Raw genomic sequence first — 24,845 nt, 5'->3', positions numbered from 1 at the left:
AATACTATTGGTTCCATTTTAAAGATGGGGCCCACTGGGGGACATTCTGGTAAGATGCTGGCTCAAAAGCAATAAGGCCAGGCATTGTGGGCATTTTACATGTGCTCTGGGACACGGCACTAGGCGCTTTAATTACTAAGCTGCACTAATTAAAAGCACCCATGTATCATGTGTATCTGCATCCCTGTGCATCCCCGAACTGAAACAATGGCAGCAGGGCGTTTTGAACTAAAGCTCATTGGACATGTTTTATTTCAAAGCACCCCACTGCTATTTTTCAGCGTGGACACACACAGGGACGCTGATACACGTAACATGGAAGGCTGCCGGAGCACATCAATTTCCATGCCCCAGCAGACTTGATTAATCGAGTCTATTCCAATGCGCTGGATTTCCAGCATGTCAGAGCAGGCTCCACACGCGTCTATTGGAACCCTGTGAATCCAGCTCAGTTCCTATTAGGAAACACTGCCCTAACAAACATTAAGAATCAAGTAATATCCTGGGCTGATAGATAAGTCTTTTTATTTATTTTTGTACCACTCTAGGGCAAAAGAAGAACACTACTGGGCCAGAATTAAACAAGATTTGGCACTATAAACACTGTACAAACAATAGTCCTTGCTGCAGAGTCTTCTAAACTTAATTGCATCCATTTTGTAAAAGTTTAGCCATTAGTGATATGATGTAACCCTGACCTCCTAGTATCCCACCTTAAGATCTAACCAAAAAGGCATCTTTATTACCCTTCCAGACACTGCCAAAATGCACCTGACCTTGGACTAGACCAGTCCTTCATTCTCATTCATCAAACATACAAAGTCAAAAGCCAGTGCTAGCCAAGGATGCATAAAGCAGAAAAAATCTGAACTAGGAAGTGGGTTCAAAGTTCAGTGATAGTCTGACTTGAGCTCAGCATAATTTTTGGATCATCAACTGTTAATCAATAATCTGAGCTTTATTTAAACTCCACCACTCAAACTTCACAGCATATGCTTACAAGTTATGTAAAGGTATAAATGAATACTTACAGCTTGGCCAATGAGAGATTTGAAAAATCACTTATAATTAAGGAATGTATTGTTAATTATTCTTAAAGTTTTACTGAAGACTTTCATTCATTTCAACAGATAAAAATTGAAAGCTTTGTGCTGAAAACTCATCTCACAAAACAATTCAGGTAAGAATTTTTAATTTTTTTTCTAAAGTAATTTGTAAAGATACAGACTATATCTGAAAAGTGAGGCTATTCTGTGTAACTTTTTATGCTATGTCAGTGTTCCAAGTTATCTTCAAGAAAACAAGGCTGACAATTTCATAGAAGCCTTCATAAAATACTATTAATGGGCTGTGATCTCCTGCCATGTAATCAGTATCATAAAAAACAGGCCTTAAGAAAGAATGTGTAATGGACAGCTTTTATTTAGAATTAGCCTGTGCTAAGAATTAGCCTGATTCATCTGGATCTCTTGAGATATCTTTCATTATTCAAAGTCTGAACCAATCATCTGCTGAGAATTTACAAGGGCTTCTTCAGGAATACTTATCATAACCTGGAAAAACCCCAAGTTATCAGGGTGCCTGTGCCCAATTACAAGAGGAGTAAGACAGAAATGTTTACATAGTTTCCTCTACAAATACCAAGGGAAGCAGTGCAGCCATGCAAACAGGCATCTAACAACAGGTGACTTGTGACTTAGAACTACAATGCTTACTAGACAAATTTAGCTTTGCTAGCAGAGAATCCTTCTCACCTTATTTTAGCTGCAAGGTAGAATATTGACAAGTGGCTTCCATCTACTATCTCTTAGAGCTGTTAGCACTGCAGAACAAATGTGGTTAGTTACAAAAGTTACTGTACTTTCAGGGCAGTGATTCTCAACTAGGAGACCATGATATCGTTTTAAGGTTGCCATGGGGTGCAGCTCAATATTAGCACCTATACAGGATTCACAATATAAACCCCAGAGATTTCAAATAGGATTCCAAAGTGCCAAAATCATTCTGACTTGCTGTGTTTGAGTTCCTTGCAATAGAAGAATTGCTTTATTATTTTTCTGTAGTCAAAAAACAAGTGAGAGCTAAGAGCTAGCATTTTCTGAGGGGTGCCTTGAGGGATACCTTAGGCAATGAGGGGTGCCATGAATCTAAAAAGGTTGAGAACCATTATTCTAGAGGGTGATCAAATACCATGATGATGGACATGGTATTAAGTGGTATACAAGACAACATCTAGTAGGATTGTTAACTGGGTTCGGCTCTGACTTGCCAGCAACTCTGCGACTGCACAAGAATTACGAGCTGCAAAATCTTTACGCTTAAGGATTAATTTCTAGTGAACTAACTATACTTTGAGTGAATATCAGTTTACATCTACCGACTGTGACTGGAAAAGACCCAACCCATCTTCTAATTCCTAGGTTAAATTTGCAGAATTGACACTAAAATAAGCAAAACATGTTTACTTGTAAACTGAGAACATTTTAATTAGAAAGAAACTTGGAGCATTACAGTCACCTTTTACTCTGAAAATGACTCTTCATTAAGAGCTGTCTTAAATTATAGAAGATTTCTAGGAAGCTTCTAGTTCCTTGGTTCACGTAAATTCATAACCTAAGAGTTTTATTTTGGTTTTCAAATCCAAATAATCCTGAAACTCAAAAGAAAACTGCATGAAGCTGCCACTCCCTCCTAGAAGTCCAAACCAAATAAGCCCAGCAGTATCGAATGATTTTCAAATACAAATAAAGCTAGCCTAGGTTCTGTCCAAACTCTGCAGCATTCAACAAAATTCTGTTTGGTCAACGTTCTGGTTCTGGTTAATGAAATTTCATCCTGCTCTCACCCCATGTACATTAAGGGTGCTTATACAAGTTACATTTTTCGTGCAGTAAGGCCCCTGAAAGCATTCTACAGCCATGACATAACATGTTCACAGCTACAGGGAACTTTAAAAATGGCCTATCGTGCAAAAAATTAACCCTCATTAAATCAGCTATTAGCTGAAGGTGCTCTAGAGCAGGGAGAAGAAGCCTGAAGAAGCCCTTGTAAACTTTAGGGAGCTTCTGTTCAGGTTCCCTGCAAGGATTAAATGCAGGAGATTCTGCCAGCATCCCATGCACCTTTGCGGGGATGTCAGAGAGGAGAGAGGGTCCTTGTGCAGTGGTGGAGGAAGGAGGAAGGTGGGAGGGGATAGGGGTGGGGGAAACTACCCCTGCTGGGTCTTGGGGAGAGCCAGCCCAGACCTGCATGGTGAAGGGGCTCCATTCCACCTCCAGCTGCCCAATAGCTCTGGCAGCAGCAAAGCTGAACCACCAGCCACGTGCTGCTGCTGTCAAGAGGCTGGGGAACAGAGCCCTCCTCCACCCCCAACCTCACTGACACAGTCCAGCTCCACCCCCTGCCCCAGTACCTGAGCCAGGGTACCTAGGAGGGGGCCAGTAAGGCAGGGGGGGCTCCCTGCCCCCACCCCCTGCCAGAGTCTCTTGACAGTGGCAGCACACAGCTGCTGGCTCAGGTTTGGGGGTGTGGGGTGGAACAGAGCCCCCCTGCCCCACTGCTCCCCACCCCAACTACCCTGGCTTGGTTATTTGGGGGAGCTGGGCTCCCGTGAGTCCTGTGAGGTGAGGGGACTCCATTCCATGGCCTCCCTGCCCCAGCCACAACAAAGCTGGGCCAGCAGCCACCACTGTCAAGAGGCTCAGGTCGGGGGGGGGGGAGGAGGAGGAAAGGGAGCTTCCCCCTGGCCCAGCTTCCTGTAATACCCCAGCCAGGAGGGGCCAGGAGGTGGAGAAGGCTCCCTCCCCCAGCCACCCCACCTGAGTCTCTTGGAAGGGGCAGTATCTAGCCGGGCTGGGACAAGTGGGGCAGGGCTTGGGAGAGGTGTGGACCAGCAGCCTCTTGGGAGGCTGCTGGAGTGACCCTGCTTGCTGGTCAGGACTGGTGCAGGCAGGCTCAAGCCCCTGCCACCCCACCTCCCCCCCAACCCAACAGGTGAATGCCTACTGGGTTCAGTGGTGTCAACTAATGGGCACTTTGTGTAAAATGCCATGAGTCAGAGCACCTCCATGACAGGCTGCCAAAGTGTCTGCAGGCATCCTTAGATCCCGGAGCTCTGAAGCTAAAAACATAACAGTATTTGCAAGGTTTATGAAGGTCACTGATAGAAGATATTCCACTTTTGATATATACTTCCTAAACTCTGGGGAGATGACAAGAGGTTTCTTTCATGTAGACAGCAACAGAGCTGCTGAAAGACTATTAACAGGAAAGGCCAAGTGACGATAACAGGAAGGGACAAGTAACGATAACAGTTAAGATAAACACTTAAAACATACTTTGCTGAATTAGAATGCTTATCACTGCTGTCTCTTTTGCTCTTTACATTGCAAAAAAGGAGGAAACCACAAATCTGAGTATGGTTGTTTAACTCCTTCCTTTTTGTGTCCTAGTGTCAAGGCATTTAGCAGAATTTGCATATTCACTGGAATCTGACAGGGCCACACTGTGAGCATTTCTGCTATGGCCTCTAAATAACTATGTAATTAGGCCTCTAATTACTAAATACCAGTATATCCAACTACGCAGCTACATACACATTGGGCATGTCTACATGAGATGTTTTACTACATAGTAGAGCATCACTGTCTACATGTGCAGACCCTTACTGCGCAGTAATTACAGTAGTTACTGCGAAGTAAAGCATGTGTAGATGGCTGACCAGGAGCAGGGGGTGGGAGATTGCTCCTTGCCTCTGGGAGCTGCCTGCTGCCGGGGCAGACTCCCATGGCAAAGCCCGAGTGGGGACAACGTCCCTCTGCCCCAGCAGCAGGGAGCTCCCAGCCTCAGCTCAGCAATCATGGAGAAGGGGCCAGGAGCTCCCTGCTACCAGATTAGGGGGATATTGCCCCCGCCTGTGCTCTGTCACAGGAGCCTGCCCTGGTACCAGGCAGCTCTCAGGGGCAGGAGGCAATCTCCTCATCCTGTGCTCCCTGCCAGCCCCTGGGCTAGCTTAGAGCTCCCCCTGGAGGCTGCAGGGTGGTAGAATCGGGTGGGAGCAGCCCTCTCCAGGCTGCTCCCATTAGGAGCAAATCTACTCCCAAATGCCCACTTGTATAGATGCCTGCTCAGGGTAGGTTTACTCTGGATTAAATTAGTTTGCAGTAAACCCATCCAGCAGCATTTGCACATGTAGATGAACCCATTGCTGCTCTGGTTAGTGTCTGGTAAGGTTTAAATCATAACATGCTAGGAGCAGCATGACAGCTCTCACTGAAAGTTCCTACTCTGCTGCTGTCACTAGTGCCATTCTGGTACAATCACTAGTGCCATATCAGTGATATGCATGCTGTTGACCGAATTCACAGGGTATGACGGACAGGTACAAATTTTCTGCTTACAGGCCTGACTGAATCACTGCAGTAGTTTCGTTATGGAAGAAAAGTACCAATCCAGCATCTCCTTCTTTAGGTTTCCAACTAGAAGGAAAGTTTCAGATCCTGTGGTGGGATGAGCTGAAGCAGAGCTTTCTGCATGGTGCTGATCCCTCAGCCGGAGAGGAGATGCCTGTCACCTGTAGTAACCTATCATGATTGTTCACCAAGGTTTCTGCCAGCAGAAACCCAGCTAACTTTGGTCCTTTGAATGTCTCCCCTCTTTCAGAGTGTTTTTTTGTCAATTCAGGGGCTTAGTGAAAAGACAGAAAGGAAGGTGGGAGTGAGGCCAATTAGGAAATACAGTTGTTGGTTTGAATAGTCTTTTCTTGCAACTGAAGTATCTGTTTTTTTTAGCCCACAAGATAAATCAGTCCAGTGACTGCAATGCACATGACATATTAACAATTTAGCATTAGAACAATGGAAGTGTTGCCAAATCTTACTGACAACATTTGGGATTTTCCTTAAAGTGGCAGCTCTTGAGGTTGGGTTAATCCTTCCCTTAGAAGCTTAACTCTTATTTTAAAATTGAAATTTCTTCTCCTTCCAGTGGTGGAGAAAAACTTGAAAAATGAGAATGCTGAAACACAAGAAACCAATTAATAACAACCTAAGCTATTTATCATAATCAGTGATATTGCATGTATGCATATATGACGATTATTATGTGCATATTAAATCATTTGTTAAATGCTACATGTAATTATGCAGTTATTCAAATCTAATGGTTTTTAAGCCAACCTCACGATTTTGAGGGCCTGATGTGATTTTTAAACAACTGATGATTTTTAATAATGCTGCATCAGGATCCAACTGCCTCAGTTAGGAAATACAGTGGGCCATATCCCACTGTTTCCTATACTAGGTAAGTCTGGAGTGACTCTTGTGGAGGGAGCAGCATAACTATAGCTATATTTACAAAAGTGTGAATAACAGAATCAGCTGCTAAACAGTGGAATGGAAACCTTAATAGGGTACAATGAGAGCAACTTATTGCTTTTAACCATATTTGCTCCAGCTGTGCATCCTCCCTACAAAATGGCTTTTTGAATGAGATTTGTTACTCAAAACGAAGGCAAATTTTGTTTCTAACGGACAGGAAAATATTCAATGACTTAAAAGGGAACAAGATCACTCGCAATACATGCAACACTCACATTTCAGATAAAGCATTTAGGTGGGAGGGCCAAGAAGAGAGCCCATTTATTAGAAGTTACACAGTTAAGTACTATTTTTCTGGCAACTTATCTCATCTGTTCTTGGGGATGACTTCATTATATCCAAAACAGTCATTAGAATCTTGCAACTTGTAAGCACTGCTTAGCACAAACGGAAACTACTAATTCCAAATTTCTGAGGAGGAGACTTATAACTGGCATACTCACATGGCTATTCAAAACTTCCCTAGGCCAGCAGGAAAAATGCTAATCTTTTCTAAATAAACACTAACTAATAATCATTCATTTGAAAAAATATCTCATCTTAGTATCCAAATCCATTTTATACTGACCCAACACACAGAGGACCCATTCCTCCAGTTTAAATATATAAGTACAACTGACTAAGTTACTTATATTTTAAATCAGCACAGTTTTGATTATTTAAAAGTTACTGCTGCCTTTTCTAACTAGCTACATCTCCAGCATTCAAAAAATACAAGGTAATCAAAATGACCTGTAATCACCATATGTACTCAAGATTGTTTCATGGAGTCTCAGATAATTTACATAGAATATACCAACTATCAGAAGCTATAATTATCCTTCAGACAGATTATTGTACATAACTGTACTTTTATAACCATTGCCCGTTTAGTGTTTTTACCTAAGTACTATATGCTGCTTTTCAGTAAACAACCTTTTAGGTAAGCAGGAATAGAAGTGCATTTAAAATGTCTGAGCCTAGTCTGTGGGTCCTGATTCAGACTTTTATGTCAGCCTATCAAAAGCATCCATTTGATAATAGAACTGCCCACCAGTCTGTGAGTACTCAAAGAAAGCCACTATATTACTTATAGACTGACTGACTGCTTTCCCTTGGCTGTATGAAGTTGGATGGAACTTGCAATCTGCCCAACCCTTGCATCTTCAGAAGTAATTTAGGTAAGAAGACGTACAAGTATATTTTCTCCCGCATTTTAAAACTGAAATTTGTAATTCCTGACTATTCATTATTTAGCAAATATTAATCACATGCTCTTTAATCTGAATTGGTTTTGTACTGCATGTGTTTTTTTGTCTTCCTTCCATTCATATGCAGAGATTCATTTGCCCCAAGCAATTTGCTGACCAATATAGTTTTGCTTAGTGTAACAGCTCAGTATGTTTTAATCTAAATATAGGAAGGATCATACAAAGAAAAAATAAGGATCAGCCTTGCTGGACAATTGCACAGAAAGTTGTGATTATTTTATTTTGCATCATTGAAATAAAAATAGCTCAGAAATTCCTGAAGTGATACATGGTTGACCTTTATTATTATTCCATACAGCCCCAATGATAAAAATTAATCACTTATATATAACTTAAATCCAGTTTTATTTTAAAAAATAAACCTATTTAAAAATGAAATCAGACATGACAGCAGCTTATGTTAAGATCCAAATGTACTATCTATTAAAATTATAGAAACAATTTTTAAATATTTTCATCCATGAACCCTCCATAAGTTTTCATATGTTAAAGGGTACTGCTTTTTAACATGATACAGAACAGGGGAGAAACACCTCACAATAGCATATATTGCATTAAGTAAGGGCTTGCTTCCATGTACCATGCAGCAAATGCCCTACTGTAGCTTATACTCCAAAGAATTCTTTGGCTGATATGTCTTATACCAATGCCCAGCCAGCAGAACTGTATATATATTAAGGTTTTGCTACCATAGCTATGTTAGTTAGGAGGCATGACTTTTTTCACACTCCTAATAGCCAGCAAGTAAAGCAAGTCAGAACATTTATTTTCTATCTTGAAGGAGCACATACTGGTATTTATAGTTTTTCAAATGTAAATATTTTCATTTTCCCTTGTACAGGAAACCTTTTTTTTAATTACTTTTATTTTCAGTTTAACTAGTAAGTGCAGGGATTTTTATTTCATTGGACTAATTCACTGAAAATTGAGACCGATTTAGAATAAAAAATAAGGAAATCTTGTTTTCCCTTGCCAATTTACAAACTTAAAACCAGATGGGATGAGGTGAGATGTACTAATTCTGTTTTTTAAAGGTATTTAGGTCTCTAAATATGCAGATACATGTATAGTGTGGCTGCAAGGACATTTAAGCAGACTAAGTACCTAGTTTTCATAGGTGTTTTTGCAAACCCTGCTGGAAATCTAACTCCATGTTTAGGTCCTTAAACTCTTTTGAAAATCTGACCCAAGGTAACAAAAAAAAATTGCCTGTTTACTAATTACAGTTAATACTTCCTTTGTTTAATAAATCAGGTTTAAATGCAAAAAGATATTCTGTTGTATAGCATTTATTTGGCATATTTGAGATTATTTTTATTTAGAAAACTATTCTAAAATGCTGGCTTGCTATTTTTAATTACATTTTTCATCCAAATACAGTCTAATAAAAATTCAGAATAAAAAACCCATCATCTAGTAAATAATAAATGTATTGTGTAGTACAATACAATAAATACACACTATTTTCTCACATACCACACACCCACAAATAAGACATGTATCTTGCTTGGGGGAGGGCAGAATGAAAAAAAGATATTTCTAAAGTTATGGTTACATAGAACAAGGACAGAGCATATACTTTAGTTCACTCACCCTTCCTTTCCTGCTCAAACAGAAATTGAAACTGAAGACTAGTCTCAATGGGTGGATCTACAAATCTGAAATAAGCTAAAAACAATCTGTTAGGCTGTGACATAGGAGAAGAGAGGCCAGGAGTAGCTAACAGACAGCAAAACTGCCAGAAGAAAGGTTAACCTGATTAGCGGAACATCAAGACCATGAAACAGGAGAGGTGGTCATTAATACCAGTGGAATGAAGAGCAATGAACCATTAAATCACTATGCTTCCTGAATAGAAATGCCACTACTGCTGCCAGGCACTTCGCTTTAATCTTTGGGTGAAGGAAGAATCAAAATGAAGTACTTGTATTTTGGACAAATAAAAAAAGATTAGCTTTTCTTCTTAAGACGCACACCCCAATTCTGGAAAGCTAAATTTGGGGAAAGAATGTGTATAGTATGTGAGTAAATATGAAAATAAAAAATTGTAAAACTTAACAGACTAAATAGATATTTCTTATGAAGCTTTATAATTGCTTCAATAATTGTGCAAATAGGTATAGTATAGTCTCCAGTTTATCAAAAAAGAAATAGATTCAAAGTTAAAGCCACATTTGTTTGCAAATAAGCAAGTGGTTATACCAAACAATAAGGACCTTTCTTTTAAAAAAATGAAAAAGTACAAACCAAAAGATTTAAATCAGTTATTCAGAACAAAGTTTTCTATTTGTTGATTTCAACCAGGGGAGGGCAATTATTTGGGCCCAGGGGCCACATAACACAAGGAGTTTTGATGCGTAGTTGTGGGCCAGGTCAGCACCGCCCCTTCCCCCCAACAACTCACTAAAACTCCATATGTGGGATGGGGCTGCAGGCAGACAAGAAGCGATGTTCAGGAATGGGATGGGTGGGCAAGGTCAGGATCATAGGGTGGTGACAGTGTGGGGCTGGGGCCTGGAGCAGAGCCATGATTCATTTCCTGCAAGTCCCTGCCTATGGGTGAGGGTGTTGTGGGGGAGGTGTAACAGGGCATGTGTGTATGTGTGCGGGGGGGACTGCCTGGGTGCTAGGTTCTGGGAGCCAGCCTGGTGTGAGGGGAGGGAAGAAGGGGCAGAGCGAACGTGTAGCAGAGCTTGCCCATGCCATGCAGTATGAGTGTATGAGTGGGCGGGATTCAGCCCCTACAGTGCTCTACAGAGTGGGGCCGAGCCCCGCCCACTCCAACCCAGGGCAAGCTGTGCCGCACTCCAGCCCACTCACACAGCTTACTGGTGAGGCTGCTCCCAGTGCATCTGCAGCCACCTGGGTGCTGCTCAGCTCCCCTCACCTCAAGGGGCGGCTCCTTCTCCTACTCTTGTTCATGCTGCACTGTTCTGGGTGGGGAGGAAGCTTCAGCCAGATGGCTCCTGCCCCAGTGCGCAAAGTTCTGGTTCCAGCTGCCTTTCACCCACTCTGCCTGCCCAGTGCAACGAGCTGCTACCTGCAGGGGGCTGAGTGGATAGAAAGCAGTCAGGAGCTGAAGCCAGAGCCCCATGCACTGGGGCAGGAGCCACCTGTCTGAAGCTTCCTCACAGCCTGGAGTAGCACAGCATGGACAAGAGCAAGAGGAGGAGGAGCCACCCCTGGAGGTGAGGGGAGCTGAGCAGCATGCGGGTGGTTGCAGCCGCACAAGAAGCAGCCTTGGTGGTAAGCTGTGTACGCTGGCCCTGACTAGGGCTGGCAGGCATGGGCAGGAGCACAGCACTGGCTACTCTGTATACTTTGTTTTTACAGGATATTCTAAAAGAGGGTGGTCATTGTGCACTATCTATACATGCATTTACATACAACTTTTCATAGGATTCCCTTGGCATTCCATACTCGCTTGTTTTCATCAAAGGTGTGTGCAGAAGAGAAGAATAGCAAAGCCTGTGTAGCCTATCTTTCAGTGGAATGGCACTTGGCATAACACACATAGTATTTTCCAGCCTACCCATTCCATTTTAACCGTCCACCTGTTTGTATGGGCTTGTCTAAGCTATAGTGCCTCTGTTGCTACAGCTATGGCAATGTAGCTATTGCAGAAGTCCCTTAGCGGAGATGCAACACAGTACCTGCCAATAGAAAACCAACACCACCTTTCCAAATGACATAAGTTGAAAAAGTAAGTACTCTTCTGTCGTTGCATCCACCAGGTGGAGTGCAAAGCTAGGTCAGAAAAAATTGGTATTGCAGATTACTTTCCAGGAAACATAGCTAAGGTTGGAGGAACTATAGGATGCACATTTAAATGTATGGTGAACATTAAAAAAATCTCAATACCCTGACACTACAAACATTAAAACCTCAGTATCCTGACACTAGTAAACTACTTCAAGGTTTAGTACTTCTATTAACAGAACCCTCTCCCCATAGGTTGAGAACATCTGCTGTGACAGCTCACTACTCTATGTATAGCTTCCACATCAAGGCCCATATATCCCATAATACAACTACATTCTACTTCCTCTATGCTTATTCACAACATTTAGTATAAGAAGCCTTATATTTATTTCAAATTTTAGTATTCAAGTATATGTGACCATTCTAGTGTGAGGCATGTACTGCATTCAAGAATGGTAGATGGAATTCTATGTTATTCATAACATGTACTACATGTTAAAAATAGTGACAATTAATTTAGCTCTGTTTTTGCTTAGTGAAACAAATCTGACTCCTATGAGCGTCCGCTGGATAATTTACAGACTGTTGGTTATTTGGAAGCTCTGTTCTTTATTAGAGTTGTTCAACTCTAGATCTCAGATCCCATGGTATTCTTTTAAGCAGCTGACTTAAATTTTATTATGAACATAAGAAATTAAAAGTAACAAATTTCAGCAACAAATTTTAAGAGTTAAAAGTGTTTGTGCTGAAATATTTAGTGCAGTATTTAACTTCTGGGAGCTTTGAACACTTACAAGTATTAACACCACAAGAACTCTGATCCTAACTACCATTTTTTTAACATCTTAGGAACCGATGCATGAAGTGAATGCACAGAAAATGGAAAGACAAATAGAGGCCATCAAAATAGATGACAGTTCAGCATCTGCATTTCAAATGGAAAGAAAGGTTCACATGAAGATAAACAGGAAAGAAATTATCCAAGCCAAGCTGAGGAAGAGCTGTTCCTGCACAACACAGAGACTGAAAAACACAGTCCTAGATTTCTTCCCTGTACTACAATGGCTTCCTAAATACTCCTATAAAGAGTACATCTGGGGGGACATTATGTCTGGGTTAGTGATTGGGATCATTTTAGTTCCCCAAGCAATAGCCTACTCCCTGCTAGCAGGTCTGAAGCCCATTTACAGCCTTTACACATCATTCTTTGCCAACATAATTTACTTCCTGATGGGCACTTCCCGACATGTGTCAGTTGGCATTTTCAGCTTAATAAGCTTAATGGTAGGACAAGTTGTGGACCGAGAGCTGCTCTTGGCAGGGTTTGACCTGAATGACGATGTTCCACCAGCCTTCAGTGACAGCTCTCCATGGAAGAGAAATGATTCTAACATAACAGCCTTCAATCTTACCTTTGCGGGGCTGAATGCAGAGTGTGGGAAAGAGTGCTATGCTATCGGAATTGCTACAGCTTTGACCTTTCTGGCTGGAGTTTACCAAGTAAGTTGCTGCCTATGTACACGGGTAAGATATGAAAGACTTAGGCAACGTCCAGATAGTGTGGCGATCTCAAACATGCTATGATGCTCCACAAATAAACAACCCCATGTTAATGGGCCTGCCCTCAGCAGTGCACAGATGTGGCTACACTGCTTCCAGTTAGGCAGGAGGCACTGTATCTGAAGAGCAGGTTTGATAGTGCCACTGCTGAGCACTGTCGTTTTGCAGTCTAGGCAAGGTCTTATGTGCATCCCCATGCTTCTCACTTCAGTTAAACTTTCCCCACCTCATTTTAGTCAAATGGTGATTGAAATTTTTCTTTCAGGATTCCTGGCACTATATTACAAAGCTTATATTAAAAAAAAATCCAAACAAACAAACAAAACCAAAAAAAAACAAGTTAGGCAAATAGATTTTATTGTCTAGTAACTTTAAGTTTAAATTTACAAAAAGAATTCCAGGGCTACAATAGCAGGGACTGGGCTGGATGACCAGGGGTCTTTTCAATTACTGTATACCTTTGTGGGACAACTGCTGCAGTTCAAAATTACAAATTATTATGACTATTACAAAATAGCCAAAATTACTACTGGCTTTAATGGAAGTTTCACTGACACGGGTCATGATGTTCAACAGCATTCTGGCCTTGGGTGACAATGGTAGCAACAGAGGCCAGGCAGGCTGTGGCAGCCGTTGAGCCAGCAGCGATGGTGGATGATGTTCCTGTGCCCTCTCTTAAGTGGATGCCTGGGCCTCAGTCATCCATCCTTCGTTTTGCTACTGTCTGGGAAGTTCCCAGGTGCCAGAAAGTCAATTTAAAAGCTCCAACAACTTTGATTCACAGCTTCTCACGGGGCTGTGGCACTTCTGTTCTGACTGCCAGAACAGCTGTGAAGCGTAAGTTAGAGCAAAGTGTTCTAACACCAGAGCTTGTTAGTGCAATTATATGATCAATATTACTCTTTTATTAAAGGTTCATGGATATTAATGTGCAAAAAGGATATATAAAGGACAGGGAAACTTGAAACAATTTAATCCTCTTTCTTCAAGTTTCAATTTTGCTGAGTTAATAAGTCTTTGGGACTAGAACTCTAGAGAGGCAGGAGAGGAGAGTTACAGGAAGACAGCACTTCAAAGTGTAATGTAAATTTAATTTCCATTAGGTTCCAGCAGTGCCCAGTTCTTAAAGTCTTAGGATCCATGTATGCTTCAGACCATGCCACAGTGGTCTGAAAATCAGCATGTTAAAAACCTGAGCCTCCTACCCTATGGTCACACTCTTTTAATGGAGAGGCCAGCTGAGCAGAGATGCTCTCTCTGTCCCTCTGGAGGTGTGCATGTGCATGCACACACATACTCTTTCTCAAGAGTAAGACAGGACATTTCCCTAAGCACACTTAACAAGGATGAGTTCAGTGCTATGAATGCAGATATAGCACAGTTCCTCTTTCTCTGTAATGGTCAGTGAAGTAACACATTACTCAAAGCTACTGTATTCAACCACAGCACTGGGCAACAGAATTTGAGCTTGAATGCAGAAAGCACAAAAAAGAAAGCTCATTGACTAGCCTGCATTTCAGAGAGAGGCTGTACAGGACAAGGGGCACGTTGTTTCATACTTGTTAACCCACTTGCTATCTCAGATCCACTGAAAGTAAGGGGGTGAGAAGGGCATAAAAAAGACCATCTTGGGTTATTATTTTTCTTTTAATTTCCTTAAATTTGAAGCTACCTTAAATTAAAAAGATGAAATAGTCACAATTTTTATTAAAACTGGATGCCTGATACCCTGTATAAAACAAAACAGAAAGCATGGCTTAAATGTCCAAAAGCAACTAGAGGAAGGAGGGGACAATGGTTAGTTAGGCCACTGGCTTCAGACTTTGGAGACTATGAAACACAGTTACTACAGACTTCTGTGCAGCTTTGTACAAGCCTGTATTTTACCTCCCCTTTGTAAATAGGAAGAATAGCACTGTCCTACCTTCCAGGAGTGCTATGAGCACAACTACAGTAAGCCTCTAAGCCAGGGGCGGGCAATTATTTTTGGTGGAGGGCTGCTTACTGAGTTGGGCCGCTTTTGGCAAGCCATCGAGGGCTGCATGACAGGCAGCCCAGGGCAGATAAATATTAATTTTCTAAATTTTTTAGGGGCCCCATGGGCAGGATAGAATGGCCCGGCAGGCCACATCCAGCCTGCGGGCTGCATTTTGCCCACCCCTGCTCTAAGCTGTGTTACTTAGGCGGCCCCTTTCAGACAGCTTAAAAACTCCTGATTTGAGAAGTACAGATGCTCAGTACTTCTGGGGATGAGGCTGCTTGAACACACCTCAACAGACCATTCAAATCCTGAGATATCCAACGTCATTGCACCTGCGTATAGTGTCAAAGTTATAAAGAAAAACACAGTTCAGACTTGAAGAGGTTTTCTTGAACATGATTAGCTAAAGACAATAAAATACCACTTTTGTTGGAGTTGAAACCTCACAATTGTCATGGCACAATAGGGACAAAGCTTTATTTTACCTTAGCAGAGGTGAAATAACAATTTGCTGTGGCTATAACAGAAGCACTCAGGATCTAGTTCCCTGCCTTATACTGGAACAAATTCAGACAAGCATGCATCACTTCAGGTGAGCTGCTTTTGAATTAGTTCAATTTGATCCACTTCAAGAATTGCTTTTTTCATCTCTTTTGTTCATGATATATCAAAGCGATAAAAGGAATTCACACATTTTACATATGGATCTGAAATAACAACAGTTCCCTGCTGGTTTAAGAATTAGAACTGTCAAGCACTCTTCACCTACAAGTGCTCACCCTCTTACGTGCAGTATCATTTATTTTTCATCTTCTTGCTTTTCTTTCAGATCCTGATGGGAATCTTTCGTCTTGGCTTTGTATCTGTATACCTTTCAGAATCCATGCTGGATGGATTTGCAACTGGTGCTTCTTTAACAATCTTAACTGCTCAAGTTAAGTATCTTATTGGAATAAAAATCCCACGCAGCCAAGGGCTTGGGATGCTTGTAATGACCTGGTTTAATATTTTTCAAAATATTGCTCAGGCTAATCTCTGTGATGTAATAACAAGTACTATTTGCATTGTTGTGTTGGTCGCTGCTAAGGAAGTGGGAGATAGATACAAACATAAACTGAAATTCCCACTTCCGACAGAGTTGGTGATTATTGTTGTGGCCACACTGGTTTCACATTATGGGAAACTGAATGAAGTTTATGGATCCAGTGTCTCAGGTGCAATTCCAACTGGATTCATTCCTCCCCAGGTGCCAAGTTTCAATCTAATGTTTCGAGTTGCTGTAGATGCTGTGCCTCTTGCTATAGTTAGCTTTGCATTCACAGTCTCCTTATCAGAAATGTTTGCCAAGAAATATGCCTATACGATCAGAGCCAATCAGGAAATGTTTGCTATAGCATTCTGCAACATTATTCCATCTTTTTTCCATTCCTTTGCAACCAGTGCAGCTCTTGCAAAAACTCTGGTCAAAACTTCTACAGGCTGTGAGACACAGGTATCAAGCGTTGTTAGTGCCATGGTAGTGCTGCTGGTCCTGCTGTTCTTAGCACCACTGTTTTATTCTTTGCAAAAGTGTGTCTTGGCATGTATCATCATAGTCAGTCTCAGAGGAGCCCTTCGGAAGTTCAAAGACGTGCCACAGCGATACTACCTGAACAAAGTGGACACTGTAGTCTGGTGTGTGACTATGCTCTCCTCTGCCCTAATCAGCACAGAAGTTGGGCTTTTAGTTGGCGTTGCCTTTTCCATGCTGTCCATCATTGGTCGGACTCAGCGCCCACCTACTGCCCTGCTGAGTCAGATCCCCAGCACTGTCTTTTATGAGAATGATCAGGAATATGAAAATCTCTCCCCTGTTCCAAAGGTCAAAATATTCCGTTTTGAAGCACCACTTTACTATGCAAACAAAGACTTTTTCGTGAAGTCTCTCTATAGAATGACAGGGCTAGATCCTACACTGGAAGTTGCAAGAAGGAAGAAGCAGGACAAGAGGGAAAAAGAGCATCTAAAGAAGGAAAACCAAGCTACAAACGTTAATGGATTCAGTCAGGCAGATACAACTTTACACTTGGTCCCTAAACAACTTGATTTCCAAACCATCATCATAGACTGTTCCTCCTTCTCATTTTTAGACATACCTGGTGTCAACACACTGAAGGAAATATTGAAAGACTATGGGGCACTAAACATCACTATTCTCCTGGCTTGCTGCACTCCCTCTGTGATTGACTCTCTGAAAAGAGGGGGGTATTTTGAGAAGGATGATAGAAACATGCATGAAATGCTGTTCTATAGCGTACACAGTGCCGTGCAGTTTGCAAGGGACAGAAAGTCTTTGGCAGACAATTCCACTGTTTAGCCTGAAAGGTCCATAGTTTCTCCTATGTTGCTTTCCACATAAGTGGGACAGTTTAAAGTAATTCCCATTAAAAAAAGGCAGACCCTTGACTTGCTGCTCAGGAGCAATCTGCCTTGTTGACATTGTCTCAGGAGGATGTCTGCAGCATGGTGGACCCAGCACAGGACAGTCCCTGTGAGGTTGCAGATTACTAATAATGGGATTGAGGACCAGATGGAAAGAAACAGAGATGCACTCAATTACTACCTGCACTATCACTTTAAAATACATATATTGTGCTGGAAGGCAGACTGGAAGTTGCTTTTCCCTTGATGTACAAACTTGTACTCTGGGGCCAGATCCAGCATGCCACTTGGGCACCTAAGTATTTTACTCTTTAAGTCCATGAAAAATCATCAACACCAGCCTTCATCTTAACCTTAAAACCAGGTTACAATATGTGGCAAGCAGAAATACAGTCCACACACCCCTGTTCTGAACAAATAGTTTTACAGAGGCCAGAACAGAATAGAAAAGGATTGCCCTAAGAGGTGGGTGCACACATGCCTCAGGGCTAGTGGTGGGGAAGGGGCTAAGGCTATGCTTTCACAATAAGGATTGGGCCCCTCTTGGCTCCCCAACTGTCCACCCTGGCACGTCGACATCTTACAAGTTGAGGTGGTTGTTTCTGGCACTGCTCAAAAATGTTGCTGACCTCTGCTCTGGTACATCATCCTATTTATAGCAACAGATTTAGCTCAGTTGGTTAGATCAAGGTTGCAAGTTTGATCCCTGATTGTGCCAGATGATCTCTTGAAGTCCCTTCCAGCCTTGTCTATGAGACATTTTTCCCCAGTTAAAAAGACACTAGAAAACTTTACTAATATACTAGTAGCCTCAGGTTATATTATTTAAGATTGAAGCAAAAACAAATATAACTTTACTGGAATGTGCATTAATTGGCTATATTATATACCAAAAACATAACTAGGCAAAAATAATTAAAAGACATTTCATTAGTCCTGTTATCATTAGAATTAAATGTACATCTCTTTCACAGCTTCCTTGTTCATCCTGAGAGTGCATCTAATGCTTTGTTGAAAGTTATTTCCACACCGGAGTCCTTGTTCTAACTAGAGGTAAAAGTAGTGAAAAGGTTGTGAAAAAGGAGTTACATTACCATGAACAGCTAACAGACAGCAGAACTGCAGAACAAAGGATAGTTTCATTAGTGTAACCTTTAAAGATCATTCAAAAGGAGGAGAAGGTTATAAACGTTTGTAAAATGAAAGGTTTAGAGGGAATCAGGTGTATAATGAGCCAGGTTCCTCAGCTGACTCCCTCATTTCTGCTGCTACCACTGACAGACAGTTGGTTTTAAACTTTGGATGGAGCAGGAATCAAAGTGGTGGGGAGGAGCGGTGGGCAGGCAGGGGGAGACATTAAACTGCACCACTGTATCCTGCCCCACTTGGATCTGCCCCTGCATGGTTGTATGAATCAGACACATCAAAAGGCATGACCATTACACTTAGATTTGCTGTGAGAAAATGCTTAACATTATTAAGAAGAGGGAAGTGCTTAGATGTCAGTCTCAGCTACACTGGTGCATCCCCATCCACTTAAAATGAGGTGTACTAGTTTAACCAGTCTGACTCTGTGACACTGTGAAACCATCTGTCACAAAGGTCTTGAGCTTAAAACCTAGTGATTTGACTACAATATTTTGTTCATATCATATTTGTCAGACTGAGTGCAATGCAGAGAGGAATAAACAAGAATGGAAAAAAACTGAAGGCAAAAAATGCAACAAGGAAATTCTGAAATCTGGCTTGGAATGGAAGAGGTGGGTCCATTCAAAACAGTTACACTGGCATGAATGTAGTGTTACAATGCCACTTAAGTTTTTCTGCCATGAAGTCTATTTAACGACATGATCCATTAAAGAGCTGGTTTCCTATCCCCACTGCTAACCACCATCATGCTGCTACCTTGTGTTCTCCCTGCTAGTCACTGGTTTATCTTAATGTGCAGGAATTTAGGCAGCAAGAATCAGCCCTTTTGCATGTATTAGGCATAGCATTGAGGTCAGGGCCATGGTTGCTCCTGCACTGTATAGTTGTACAGTGCAGCAGGTTACCACTGGGAGTGAAAAGGAGATCAAGCTATAATGACTTAAGGCCTAAGGATTGGCACCTGAAGAAAAAAAGGTAAGAGATGGAGCTCTAACCTGTGAAACTAATCTGGTCTTAAAGATGGAGCAGAAATAAGGGAAGTCTTAAAACTAAAGCCCAGAAGATTTGTTATTACTTAAAGAAGACAGAGTTCTAACTTAAAGTTGGAGGAAAAAGCAGCTGGCCTTTTGGTCTCTTTTTATTACATGTGCTGGAAAGGGGTTGTGGAGTCTGGTGGCTCTTTTTAATGTAAGCTCTCTTCCATCATTCTTTCCATTAAAAGTGCATCCTAGTAGATCTGAGTGAAGTAATTCAGGTGTGAGAGGAAGCACTGCCTTGAAAGAAGCCTACTGACTAGAGATTTTAGAAGCCATTTATATTTTGAGTTTCCTTACACCAAGTGTTTTTGGGTAGTGACTCACATGCTAGTGTGTTGGGAAATGTAGAATACTCACATGCCAAAAGCAACTTCATCTATTATTTTTTTACTGTTCATAGGTATAGAGTCTTCTGACTCTGAAGGGGCTGGTGATGGGATTTTACTTTCATGTTGGTTCAGTATTAGGGCTTAATAAATACTTAGATGAGCTCTTTAATACCTCTTACACTAGGACTCTTTTCTTGTGTGGCTGGAATATATATTTTTTCAAGTGTTGTGTTTGGTATAAAAGTCACGTATTTAACCTTACTTATTCATAGCTACAGTTCAAAGGAGGGATATCTTGTTTCGGGTTCAGGGGAGAGATGGGTCTGTATGCCTGGATAATGGGTCCAAATCTCTATGCAAGTTCTGCCCCTTGGCTACTGAGGGCATGTGGGTTGGTAACTAACCATCTGGTCAGAGAATGACCCCCATCACTGAGACTACATATGTCATACAGCCTGGAAATGAAACAAAATGTATTATTTTATTATTAAAAATAAAGTTCACTGTTTTGTGAAGACTGCCTGCCTAATGGTGGTGTCCTTCTTTAGAGCATAACATCTCAACCTGTGGCTCATGTACCCCTGGGGGTACGCGAGACGCAGGCAAGGGGTATGTGGGCACAGAAAACCCCCACAGCAAGGGGATGCCACTGCTCCCCTGCCGCTACTGGGTTCACATCCAGCTGCTCACCCCCAAGCCGGCCAAAGGCTGCTGCAGGAGGGGGAGAGTGGGCACACAGATACCCGCGTACTCCCTGCTGAGAGACAGATAAATTTTCTCTTTTTTATCCTGCCTGGGGGTTGGGGGGGGAGGGGGGACAGACCGAGACCCCCAGAGTGCAGGAGGGACAGGGCACTGCCCTGCTCCCTCCTGCACTGTGGGGATTGGCCCCACAACCTGGCCTGCCTGGGGCCCAGTTCACTGTGGGCAGGAGGGCTGGCAGTGGCACCGGGCTCTTCCCAGTGCTCAGGGCAGGCTGCAGTGATGGGAGGGGGGCTGCTGCCTGCCCCCCCAGTGCCACTATCGCCGTACGCAGGGAAAAGCCTTGTGCTGCCGCCAGATTCCGCCTGTAGGGCAGGATAGTTTGCTCTGAGGCACATGTGCAGTCACCGCCAGCATGGAGCTGATACTGGGGCTGCGGACCCGACTGCAGCTGTTTGCAGCCTGCTTGCTGCAGCTGACCCAGAGCATAGGCTGGATACAAGCGGAGCCAGTGGCAGCACAAGGTTTTTCTGGGCTGCGCTGCCGCAGGCCCCCACCCTCCCCCCATCTGCTCAGAGCCACAGGATACTGGAGCCTGGAACAGCTCCTTTGCAGCCTCCTGGCTACAGCCAGCCCAGGCTTTGGCTAGCTGCTGCCAGCCACAGAGCCCGGGCTGCTTGCAGCAGGGCTTGCAGCCTCCCAGCCGCCTGCTGGAAACAGCCCGGACTCCATGGCTGGCAGCACCTGCCTAGAGTCTGGGCTGGTGGTGGCGTACCAAGCAAAATGGCCTCACGTGCCATGTTTGGCACACATGTTCCAGGGGTTGCCAACCCCTGCCCTACAGACTTACTGCGCCAAGCAAAATGGCCTCGCATGCCATGCTTGGCACGTGTGTCCCGGGGGTTACCGACACCTGCCCTACAGACTTACCTCACCGTGCCATGGGCCTCTGCTTCTCCCCATCACCCCAACCCCTGCCGCAGCAGCCCCAGAAGCAGTCGACACCACCTGCCTGCACTACAATTATGGTTGGTACCTGTTCCCTCTCTCTCCCTCCTTCCCTCTCTCCCTTCACCCTCCCTGCTTCCCTGTCTTGCTCTCTCTCTCACCCTATCTCTCTCTCTCTCTCCCCCCCCTTCCTCCTCTCAAAACTATGGCAAAAAATGTGGTACACCACGCTTTAAATTCCCCAGCAATAATTTGGCGTGCCACGTTTTGCACGATGCTGGGTTCAGTCCTCCTAGCTTTGGCCAACATCACCTCCAGCCCAGGTACATTCTTGAGCACCCCTTGTGTAAAAGGCAGCAACCCTACCCACACCAGATCAGACATCTGTCATATCATGGCCTTATATATGCAGCCCTTCTTCCAACTTATAGCACACATTAGTCTGTAAGTATAAAATTCCCTGGAAAATTGAGTGTTGGGGTACTTTTTAAAATTTTCAGAAGTTAGGGGGTACTTGATACTTAAAAGTTTGAAAAACACTGCTTTAGAGGACTCTGTTTGAGCCATGAAAGGTTCACTGTGTTTTCAAAGGAAAGAAAGTAGGATCCTGGTCAGGAGTGGAGCAGGCAATCACTAGGTAGTGCCATGACCTGGGCACGAAAGTAAAAAGAAAAATGGTTGGTTGTTCTTTCATCTTTAACCACAAACCTCTTCAGAATGAACACCACAGATACACAACTCCACAGGGCTCAAAACAGTATATATTCCTCTGTCAGTCCTTTACTCTTTTCTCTCTGCCCTAACTACCCTCTATCCTGCTGTCCTCTCTCAATTCACTCATATTCACTAACTCCATGACACTTGTCCTCAGTCCTATCCTCACAGGTTGCTCCTCTTCTTACTCACAATCTCCCCAGCCTCTTATAAAACCCACCAGACAGGCAGACCTCTCCTAGTTCTATTGAGCTCTGCACCTCCTGAGACTCACCTGCTTTCCCTATCAGGTTCACCCCAAGCTCAGAGCTCCCCTCCTGTTCCGGCTAAGGATGCCACCAACTTTTGCCATCCCCAGGCTCACAGGCTGCCCTTCCTCCAGCTGATATTCATAGGACCTGTATTACCAGCTGCATGTCTCTTCTCATTACAACCCTTGTATTTTAGTAGAGAAGTCCCTAAAGGCCAGCAAGATGCACAATGCACAGCGATATATTTCAGACAAGGTTCTTTGGGTAAATGTAATATCTTTTATTAGACCAATTAAATAGCTGGAAAAATTGTTTTTTGCAAGCTTTTGGGCACAAACACCTTTCTTCAGGCATAGAGAGAGTCTGTTGGTAAATTGTGTCCTCTCCTGGGTAGAATACAATATACAAAATGCAGGTCCATGAAAATGCAAATGCATGGCATGCAATTCATCGGCAGACTCTCTCCATGCCTGAAGAAAGGTGTTTGCGACCAAAAGCTTGCAAAGAACAATTTTTTTCCAACTATTTTATTGGTCTAATAAAAGATATCACATCTAGCCAAAGAATCTTGCCTGCCTATTTCCTTGGACCAACATGACTACAATCAACAGCAATATACTGGCCATGCTACATGCTTGTGACATCATCACTAGTGGGCAGGAGCAGACCCAGAGGATGTGCACCAGCATGGTCACACCCTGCTTTAGCTGTACACTGCCTGAACAATGAGCTCTCGCTGCTCACCAGCATGTCACCTGCTGCAGTTCCACATGTGCTGGGAGCTCTGGGAGCTTACCAGCTGGTGTGCTTGGAGTCCCTGCTTTCAAGCAGCTCCAGAGCCACAGCAACAATGCTCAGCCCCTGATTTCATGGAATGGAGGGACTGCACACCACTGCAGCTCATCCCCTCCTTTCCCCTACTGATGAAATGGGAGAGAAAGGTGGGAAGGGGAGAAAGAGAAGAAGGAGGAATGGAAAGAACACATAGCAGAGCTGAAAGCAGGGGCTTCAGCAATGTAATGTAATCTTTGAAAGAGAAAAGACACCTCTTTAGAATGTGCCCCAAATTATTCACTTAGCCCATAAGAAGGGAAGGGTCAAGCAGGGAAGCAGTAGAAGAACCAGAATACAGGGAGGCCAAACCTCAAAAGACCAAGCCAGGAACATCTAGTCAAAATTCCTCAGGAGATCTTCTATAAGAAAGGGACTGTGAAAAAGGGTTACCAGAAGAAGAGGAGGAGGATGAAGCAAAGGATGCAAGAGAAAAAAGGGCAGGGGAGGAAGAATCAAGGGAAAAAGAAGGGGAGACAGAATATGGCACTCCCTCCAGGACTTCATACAGGGTACACAAAGGAAAGCAGAAGGAAGGAAAGAGAAACCAAAGCAAACCAAAAAGGTAAAAACATCACAGTGGGCATGTCTACATGAGATGCTATACTCCGCCCTAGACCAATTTACTGTACAGTAAGCATCCTATCTACATGTGCACATGCTTACTGCACAGTAAACTGGTCTATTCTGCAGTTCATTTCCTACCTGCAAATGCAAGTAGCAAATTAACTGCAGAGTAGTTACTGTGCAGTAACACACATGTAGATCCCAACCAGGAGCAAATTGATCAGCCCTGAGACCAGGGGACTGCTCAGGCTAGCCCCAGGGCCACAGGGCCACAGGGCTTGGGAGCTTCTCCTGTCCCAGGCCTTTAAAACGCAGCAGGGACTCCAGTGGCCCCTGGCCAGCTGCAGCAGCCTGCTCAGACCTTGATGCTGGTCCCCAGCACAGCCCCCTTGCCTGCCTGCCTGTCCCATGCTGTGCTGTTGCACTGGGCACTGCAGGCACCTGCCCAGGCCTGGCAGTACCCAGACTGTCATATAGAGGCCCTGCGGGCTGCTGAGGGAGCCATGCTGGATTCATCCCCCAACACCACACACTGCCTCCTGGGGCTGGAACTGGTCCCAAGAGGGGACTCACTGTGGGGCGAGGCAAAGGTCCTCAGTTAGTTCACCCCCAGCAAGCGCACACGTATGAGTCCGCATGCAGGAGTGCAGGCACAACTAGTTGGCGCACCAGTGTCGCAAAAAGATCAAGGCCTTGCAGGCACAGTGGGTCACTGTCACCAACCACAACTGACAGTTGGCGGCTGCTCACAAGTCACTGCCATTTATGCAGCAGCTCAATCACATCCTCATGCCCCAGAACCCCAGCTGAAGCCGTGCTGTGTACTCCAGCAAGGGCGGCCTGCCTAAGCCTCCACTGTGGCCTGGCAGTGGCAACAATGTGTTAGTGGGGGAGGGCTCCTCGGGGTACCAGGCGCTCATCCTGCCGTGGTCGCTGCCCCCAGCATCATTCAGCAGTCCCATCTGGCAACCAGCAAAGCCCATAACCATGGGAAACACTCATAGCAAAATATAGGCATAGCTGCTT

General features: G+C 43.6%; 2 protein-coding genes across 5 annotated transcripts in view; one reads left to right on the top strand and one right to left on the bottom strand.

The window, feature by feature from the left end:
* IDUA (alpha-L-iduronidase) overlaps positions 1-24,845 on the bottom strand; it is a 90,873-nt gene that overhangs the window by 51,306 nt on the left and 14,722 nt on the right. The window lies entirely within an intron of this gene.
* On the top strand, positions 997-20,321 carry SLC26A1 (solute carrier family 26 member 1). Of its 2 annotated transcripts, XM_019490708.2 has the most exons (4): positions 997-1,180; positions 7,453-7,537; positions 12,179-12,829; positions 15,700-20,321. In XM_019490708.2, the coding sequence occupies exons 3-4, from the start codon at positions 12,185-12,187 to the stop codon at positions 17,224-17,226; spliced, it is 2,172 nt and encodes a 723-aa protein (XP_019346253.1). In that variant the 5' UTR covers positions 997-1,180; positions 7,453-7,537; positions 12,179-12,184; the 3' UTR covers positions 17,227-20,321. The 2 variants fall into 2 exon arrangements, with proteins under 2 accessions (XP_019346253.1, XP_006259319.2); XM_006259257.3 differs by lacking the exon at positions 7,453-7,537.

This window comes from Alligator mississippiensis, chromosome 3, assembly GCF_030867095.1.
Source record: "Alligator mississippiensis isolate rAllMis1 chromosome 3, rAllMis1, whole genome shotgun sequence".
Taxonomy (NCBI): domain Eukaryota; kingdom Metazoa; phylum Chordata; order Crocodylia; family Alligatoridae; genus Alligator; species Alligator mississippiensis.
This window is presented reverse-complemented; position numbering and strand designations above follow the sequence as displayed.